Source organism: Podarcis melisellensis, assembly GCF_964234715.1.
Source record: "Podarcis melisellensis genome assembly, chromosome: 7".
Taxonomy (NCBI): Eukaryota; Metazoa; Chordata; class Lepidosauria; order Squamata; family Lacertidae; genus Podarcis; species Podarcis melisellensis.
In genome coordinates this window covers 41756990-41765738 of record NC_138539.1, presented here as the reverse complement: position 1 = coordinate 41765738, position 8749 = coordinate 41756990, and the positions used below count along the sequence as shown (strand labels likewise).

The window sequence follows — 8749 nt, the reverse complement described above, 5'->3', positions numbered from 1 at the left end:
AGGACTCCTTTGTCGCCCTGTACACATTCTGCTTTGGCAATATCTTTATTAAACTGTGGTGCCCAGAACTGGATACAAGATTCTGGACGAGGTCTGACCAAAGCAGAATAGAGCAGCACCATTGCTTCTCATGATATAGGAACTATACACCTATTCATATAACCTAGAATTACACTGTCCTTTTTTGCTGCCACATCACACTGTTGACACATGTTTAGATTAAGCTCTGCTAAACCCTCCAAGACCTTTTACATGTACCACCCATCCTATATTTGTGCATCTGATCTGACATAAGTGTGGACGTTTACATGTATCCCTGTTTAAGAACATAAGAAGAACTTGGTGGGTCGGGCCAATGACTCATCTAGTCTCACAGTGGCCAACCAGATGCCTATGTGAAGCCCACCTGAGCATAAGAACACTCTCCCCTCCTGTGGTTTCTAACAACTGGTGTTCAGAAACATACTTCCTCCATCTGTGGAGGCAGAGCAGAGCCATGATGGCTACTAGCTCTTCATAGCCTTCACTCCTTGAATGCTTCTTAAACTAATTTTGTCAACTCCAAAATTTAGCTAGTTTTGTCTGGTTCTCCAGCCTGTCAAGATCATCTTGGATCCTGTTTCTGGTTCTACTTGCATCAGCACACCCAAAACAAGACCCAGTAAAAGCCCCAGTTCAGAATATGCTCACCCACATTGAATCAATGGAGCTTATGTTAGTCATAAACAAAACTTACTCCACAGATTTCAACAGGATGTAAGCTCAGCCAGCTTTCTCTCTCTCTGGTCCATATAGAATCCAACCAGATGTGTATTTATAACAGACTCAGTGTTAGGAAACAAAAATGGGTCTGATGTTTTTAAGGGAATATTTTAAGTGGAAAGGACTAAAGTGTCAGACTGAAGAATTGCAAATACGGATATTAAAGCTGGCAGCAAATACTCAGTGATAGCATATCATAAAATTGAAGAGCCCTGCTGAGTCAGCTCAAAGGCCCACCAAGTCCAGCAATATATGTACACAAGCATGCAAGTGTTGTCCAGTGGTCATGTTTTTCAGAGGTTCAAAGAGCAGCAAAAGGGCTTTCAAACAGCCCTGCACTGAGTTTTGGCTCTGCACGCCTGCTTCAAGCAGGGGACCAGGCATGCACAGCCAAAGGGAGCAGGCACTAAATCCTGCTGCCATCGCTGTGTGCACTATTTTCCAGCAGGGCAACTGGTATGAGCAGCTAATGCTGAATCAAACCCCGCTACCATGCCAATCTGCCACTGTCACCCTCCATTGGAGTGATGTTGCAGGTGGCCACGGTTTCCTGAAAAAGGCCTTGTGAGCCAAATTTGACCCCTTGGTGGGAACTAAAGGTCCTCCACCCCTACATTACATGATGTGCTAAGCAACATGGAAGGGAAAAAATAAAAGACAGGAGGTGAGAGAGTCTTTCATACCCTCCAACATTTCTCTGATGAAAATAGGGACGTTCTATTCTTCAGCAACAACAATAATATTTTTGTTCATACCCCACACATCTGACAAGGTGGCCCCAGCCACTCTGGGCAGCTTCCAACACATATAAAAACATAGTAAAATATTAAACATTTAAAAAACCTTCCCTATACAGGGCTGCCTTCAGATATCTTCTAAAGGTTATAAAGTTACTTATCTCCTTGGCTCTGGGGTCGCATAACTCCATGGCCTTCCACATTTCTCCAATGAAAGCAGGGGCGTTGTGTAGAATCCTGCAGCATTTATGCAAGGGAAGGATTGCTGTTTGTTAGCTGCAACTGATCAACAGCAGACGAAGTGAAGCTGGGCCTCCAGCAGCTGTGCTGAAAGTTTGGTTCTATTGGGCCTCCCATCCCTCAGCTATCATATGGAGAGCAGCCATTGCATCAGACTACAGGGGAGAGAGGGGTAAGGGAAGAAGGGCCACCATCAGCTGATAAGCCAGCTCCATCAGGGTCCTCCCTTATCAATGTCACCTGGCAGCAGGCTGCCATCAGGCTACAGCAGAGAGGGAGGGAGGGAGGGAGAGAAGCAGTATTGTTCTATCAACTCTGCTGAAAGATCAACACCTGTTAGCTCCACCTTTACTTGAACCTTTTCAGTTCCAGCTGGCCATTATAAGCACTTTGTAACTAAGATCTAGTCTAGTACTCAAGTTTGCTTTCTTTCTCATTCCTCCAAATCTGTTTTCTTTTTGTGTCATGTCTTTTAGAGTAAGGATTGTCTTTTTATTGAAGCTCAGAAGCTGCTTTAGGAGCCTTTTTTGTTAAAGATTGGAGTTAAAATACTTCAAATAAATAATGTTATAACCACAAATACATATAGGTTATCACTGAATCATCTGTCTCTACATGGGAGACTATAGAAGGAAGGCCTGTGACATAACTATGCTTCTTCTGTCAGGACCTAAGCAATTTGAGAAATGGGCTGTGTTCTCTATGTCTGAGAATGATAAACACCATGGCTATGTACAACCGTATGATGGATTTTATTTACTGTAACCTTATAGAAATTATTTCTGTATTGTACAATAACAACTTTAAAAAAAATAAATAAATTTCAAAATATGAGAAAAGCCTAACTTGATGTTGAGCCTTTAAAAACAACTTGATCTACAAAATCATCATCTGGAGCTTTTCACAGCATGTAAATAACCATTATCACCTGCTAGCAGCAGCAGCAGATGCTGTTAAACTGCAGTGGATCAAGAGAGTAGTTGCTAATTACAGGACATGGAGAAAGAGTTCCATTGTCCATGGCAGGAGAATCTCTCTGAGTAAGTCTCAGCAGCATTTTGGATCGCAGGCAACACATATCTTCTACACATTAGACTTCATGCCATGTGTGCTACAGATTGGCACTAATGGAGACACACGGCTACAATCAGTTCATCATTGCTTTGGTGGGGGTAACTGTCAGCTTCTGCAATGCAGACTGCTTCCTAATGTGAATGATCAGGTACTAAAACAGTTAAACATCTTGCAGTGACAAGCACCAAGGAGAACCCCAGAATTTTATAGAATGGCAGATAGGAATCATGACAGTACTTGGCGCACTGCAGAAAAACAAGATCTATCGTGCCCAAATGGCCCATTACAGGTAGGAATGCAAGGAAGACTGACTCCCAAGTTGGATATTTCCACAAGCAATGGACATTCTGTGGCCTGTAAAATGTAAGCAAAGAACAGTTGCTTAACAGTTCCCTGCCCCCCACAACACCAACACACACACACACACACACACACACACACACACTTATGTCCAAACATCCTAATCCCAATAGGCAAGGTTCATGTTTGTGTGGGTTACTCATTGGCTTACTCACAGTGCCTGTGGAGTCTTTCCTTCCATATACTATAATCCCATGGATTTCTGCAAAAGGCCAATGGATGGAAGTACTGCCCAGCTGGACTGCTTACTAAGTAAATAATCAGAATCAGCAGGTTTAAAGTCATACGGGCACTTGATAAGTAGGCTGTTTTGCAGAAGGATGGAGTATAAAAACTCAAACCTCACCAGCCTATAGCTGTTGGCAGGGTTTTGCTGATTGCACACACACATATAACACCATGGCCTCCTCCTCTCTGCTTCTCGTTTGCTTGGCTGCAATGGTGTACATCACTGAAGCTACGCCACTTGTAAGTATTGCATTAGTGGGACAGCAGTTTCTCGGGGGGGAGTACAATCTTCTTGCAAGCTTATTACCAAATTTGTACTACATATACTGATCCATAGTGAACTGTCCATATCTTTTGATGGCTGCATCGTTTACCAAGGTACTTTAGAATGGCTTTCAGGTTGCTGGAGACACATTCTATTTGTGAAATAATATGTACCAAACTGCTGACAACTGGTAATTTAATCATGCTGAAGAAATTAAAAGAATAGTCCAAGATATTGTCACATGCCTGGCACAGTGTGATACGTGGCTGTCTCTTAGGAATTGCAGACAATTTCACCTTTCAATATATCAGTTGTTTGCAAGAAAGGTACCCATAAATCCCAAGGTTTCTTAGTATACAATGCAGGAAAATTTTAGCACCTGCCATTTATAGTTAGAAAACTAGATCTGTTGGTTAAGTTTGTCATTAAAAAGATAATAATAGCTCTCTATTTGTTCTTCATATATGCATATTCCAAATGTATGTTACCATAAAATCTTACAAGGCCACTGCTTTTTAAGCAACAGTTGGTGCAATTCTGTTCATACATGTCTACTCAGAAGTAAGTCCCATTGAGTTCAAGGGGATTTACACACAGGTAAGTGTTTGTAAGAGGTCTGTTCTATTTTACTACACTATTCATTATTTTTTGTCATTATTTAAAAATGTGCAGTATGCTACCCAAGGCAATTTGTGACAGTGACAAATCTGATAATTGTTTGCAGCTCATCTTCTTACTCTGTAAAATGAAAATCATTTTTACTTTTATTTACAGTGAGTTGTAAAGTTTGATTCTCAATTGACTACAGTTAATAATTAAACATTAATAGTGCAATGTTCAAATGTATGTCAGCTTCAAAAATATTGTTGTGCTAGCTGAATATTCATTAATAATGATAGACCCACTGAACCTTTAAATCAGAGTAAAGTGTGGAGGGAGGAATAAGAGGAATATCTATTTGCTAAAAGCAAAGCTTGAACTGGCAAAACATTGTCTTTTATGCTTGCTTTTAATTACTCTTAACAGACCATTTCTCAAAGCTGCATCTCATGTCTATGCGTATATAAATGTTTGCAGTAACTCCTAGCCCAAGTTAATTTGTTTGTTTGTTTGACAGCTCTTGGATGTGTACAGGCTGTTGAAGAATTTGTAATGTGTTCTTTATGCCCATGAAATAGGCTATGGCCCACAGACACCCTGATAGATATTTTCTTCTGCCAGGTCAAGGTTTCCCATGGCTCCATTGACTCAAAGTGTCCTCTTATGGTGAAAGTCCTGGATGCAGTTAAAGGAAGACCAGCTACCAGCCTACTGGTAAAAGTGTCCAAAAGAGCTGAAGATGGCACCTGGAAGGAGTTTGCTACTGGGTAAGTTGCCCTGCATGCGAAGTGCCTTGAGGAGCAATTCAGCCTTGCTGAGACGGCACCTCCAAATTGTGTGAATCCACAACACTACCACCAACCAAGTTTCTGTTATATCCAAGGATTTATACAGATAATATATGTTTACTCACAGCAACAGGAACAACTTTCTGCCTTATCACTATGGGAGCACCATCACAACCATCCTGTATTTGTAAAGTGAACTTATTTGTTACATGACCTACCACAGAACGACTTCCTAGGAACATGACTAGTACTATAATCTGCATTTGAAAGCCATATGTCTCTGCAGCTATGAAGACTAGATGTTTGCTCTCTTAAAAAGAATAAAAACTAACCTTTTCAATATCCTCACAGGAAGCTACGTATGGAGACAGGGCTGCAAACTGCTCACCCACTCTAGAACACCTAGAGCCTTGTCAGCTGATAAGAGGGAGATGCAGTGCTTTTCTTCTAGTAAAAAAAGGTGCCGGTACTGCGCATATCCCTGACATCTGGCTAGTTATGAAATGAAAGTGAATGAATTTCCAAGCGAACTTTGAATTGCAACTTAAAGCAGTCTTTTACATGACTACACAGAAGTCTTGTTGAGAAAATTTGGTGCTCCATAACAGTCCCAACCCACTTCTTGTATCAGAAAAAAATATATATAAAAAGATACCATCCTTACTACATTTCCACACCTGTATTACAGGGAAACAAATGAATTTGGGGAAATCCATGAGCTTACAACAGATGAACAATTTACAGAAGGCTTGTACAAGGTCCAGTTTGACACCAATACATACTGGAAGGCAGCTGGCGTTTCTCCATTTCATGAATATGCTGATGTGAGTATTTGGGTCATCGTCCTCCCGCACCCGTAATGCAAGCCACTGGCAGAGTTGTTTAAATCCCACAATATAGTAAGTTTCCGGAGTCAAATATTATCATAGGACCAATTGACTGGGTAATTACTGCTATCGACTATGCAGCAGGAGTGGGGAGAGAAGAGGATGAAAGCTGAAGGTTTCCGTATGTGTAGACTACAGGAGTGGCTGCATTTTAAGTGTCCGATCCCCTAAAAAAAGCCACATCCAAATCTGCCCTTAAATCTATCAGAACTTCACCCTGTACAAAACCAATAAACCTTGCATTTGTATACATGAACCTCCAGCTGAACTACAAGTATACCGTTACTTTCCTTAAATAGTGAACAAACTTTTTTAAAAAATTAAAGCAATGTTACAATCCAACGTCTGTTGGTTAGACATTGTAAGCTTACAGGCTTACCTTAACTTTCTCACACATGCATAAGGAAGGGCTCAGTGCCTGAAAAATGTAGACAAAATAGGCTATCATGACTTAACAAGTAGATTCTGCCAAATCAGTTTTTCTGCTGGTTCTCAAAGTGCAAAACATTAGGAAAGCCCCCAAGTCATAATATCCTTTGCATTGCATAATATTCATACATTGCAGGGGGTTGGACTAGATGACCATTGGATCCCTTCCAGCTCTAAGAATCTATGGTGCTTCTTATTAAACAGCATAAATATTTTACTGCCTCTCTAATTTCAAATGCATCTTTAGAAAGAAACAATATGTATATTGGTTAAAGCTGGGCACTCCTTAAAACTTCTATAAAAACAACTTGTTTTTTTGTGCAATGCATTCAGTGGTTTTTTAATTAACTAACCACATAAAAAGCATATCTTCACCGATCAATGACAAGATGATTCTCAGCACTAAAAAGTCGCTGTAAATTTTGCAACCAAATTTAGCATGCTTATGGAGTCACCGTATCACACTGAATGCCTTCCAGCATTTTCATTAACTTCTTAACTGAAATCTAAACAAAGCTGTCCCTACCCAATGATTATTTCACAAGTATGTGAATATAAGGATTCCCAAATTGCAAAGGTATTGCCATTCATTTTAACAGATGAAGTCAATCTTTATATTCTTTTATTGTATACAGATGTATTCCTTCTATTGAAATGAATTGGCCCATCCAAGGATACCAGACAAATCAGAGCACTTGGACAGTTTGTAGGCAACTTATGATGAATTAATATTTTTAATACAGGTTTTTACAGAAAAAAAGCATTGTTTGACCAACTTAAGTGTTTTCCTCTTGCAGGTGGTTTTTACTGCTAACGATTCTGGTCATCGTCATTACACCATTGCTGCTCTTCTTAGTCCCTATTCTTATTCAACCACAGCTGTTGTCAGCGACCCAAAGGAGTGACATCATACTTTATTCTCACAACATTCTCTCTACTATTCCACTTTTGTAGGATTATATTAGAGGCAGCAGTTAATTTGTATAACCCATGGCTTGTTTGCTAAAGTAGCATCTAGCATTAACATCTTGGCTAAAACTTTTTTTTTTTTTAATGCATCAATAAATATTTCTTCTCTAAATAGTTTCAGTGTTATTTTCTGTGTTACAAAACAAGATCCGGTTTTGTTTAACAAAAGCTCATGAGGCACCCGCGGTCCTTTCTCAATTTTTATAGGATCTATACCCATTGCACATCAAGCTGCTGGCACACCTATGCTCACTCCAGGAAGCCCAGAGAAAGCAGTGCCATTGGCAAATAAGTCACACTTAATGCAGAGGGAAGTGGCAGGGAAGGAGACACTGTACTGAAGATCTCACTCAGTGTTCTTAGTGATGCACATGCGTGCGCGCACACACACGAATGGAATGTGTTCTTAAAATAGTTTCCACTATGAGTGCAACTTGCCTTCTGTGAAAGGAGCAAAAATGTAGAGTCCAAGCCATTACAGTGGTACCTTGGTTCCCAAATTTAATCCGTCTGTTCCAAAACCAAGGCACACTTTCCCATAGAAACGAATGCAAAATGGATTAATCCTTTCCAGACTTTTAAAAACAACCCCTAAAACAGCAATTTAACATGAATTTTACTATCTAACGAGACCGCTGATCCATAAAATGAAAGCAATAATCAATGTACTGTACTATAAAATAAATAAGACAGTATTGTAGATGATAAAAATTAAAATTATTTTTTCTTATGTGCACGAAGGACAAGTCATAGTAAAAAAAAACCACACAAACAAAAACACAAAAAATAGCAAAAACATAAGCTCCAAATATCACCTCTGTGTTGTGTGGGTGCTCGGGACTCAACAGCCGACAGACTCAACAGGAAGCCTCTGATTAGCAGAAGGGACTCAATTTACAAACGGAACACACTCAACAGGTTCCACTTCCAAGGCAAAGTTCACAAACCGAAACACCTTCTTCCGAGTTTGCAGTGTTCTATTTCCAAGTTGTTCATAAACTGAGCGGTCCTAAAACCAAGGTACCACTGTATTCCCTTGTAAAATCAGTGATCAAACTACCAGTAGTTTAGGAAAAGCTAACCTGAAAAGCACCTTCAGGAACCTGAAGATAGCTAGGTGTGCATGCACAGAGAAATTGCATGAGCAATGAGCTGAATTGTATATTGGGTAATTAAGGGCATGTTTCTAAAACCAGGTACTAAGTGTTGTTGCTTGCACTGAGTTAGAAATCAAGAGACTTAAGGTAAAAATGACTCACATAAGAACACATGTTTCAGTGGATCTACTCTGAATATGACTTAGTCGGATTCCACTCTAAGGAAAAATAATAACAAAAGATTAAAACCTCTTTTCATTTAAACTTTGTACAATATAATGATGCAGAGCTCTCCTAAAACCTGTGCTTTAAA

General features: G+C 39.8%; 1 protein-coding gene across 1 annotated transcript; it reads left to right on the top strand.

Annotated features, from left to right (window-relative positions):
• The first annotated feature begins 3489 nt into the window (after nucleotides 1-3489).
• Nucleotides 3490-7451, top strand: TTR (transthyretin). The gene is made up of 4 exons (XM_081918578.1): nucleotides 3490-3641; nucleotides 4888-5033; nucleotides 5743-5878; nucleotides 7168-7451. The coding sequence occupies exons 1-4, from the start codon at nucleotides 3573-3575 to the stop codon at nucleotides 7273-7275; spliced, it is 459 nt and encodes a 152-aa protein (XP_081774704.1). The 5' UTR covers nucleotides 3490-3572; the 3' UTR covers nucleotides 7276-7451.
• The last annotated feature ends 1298 nt before the right edge of the window (nucleotides 7452-8749 follow it).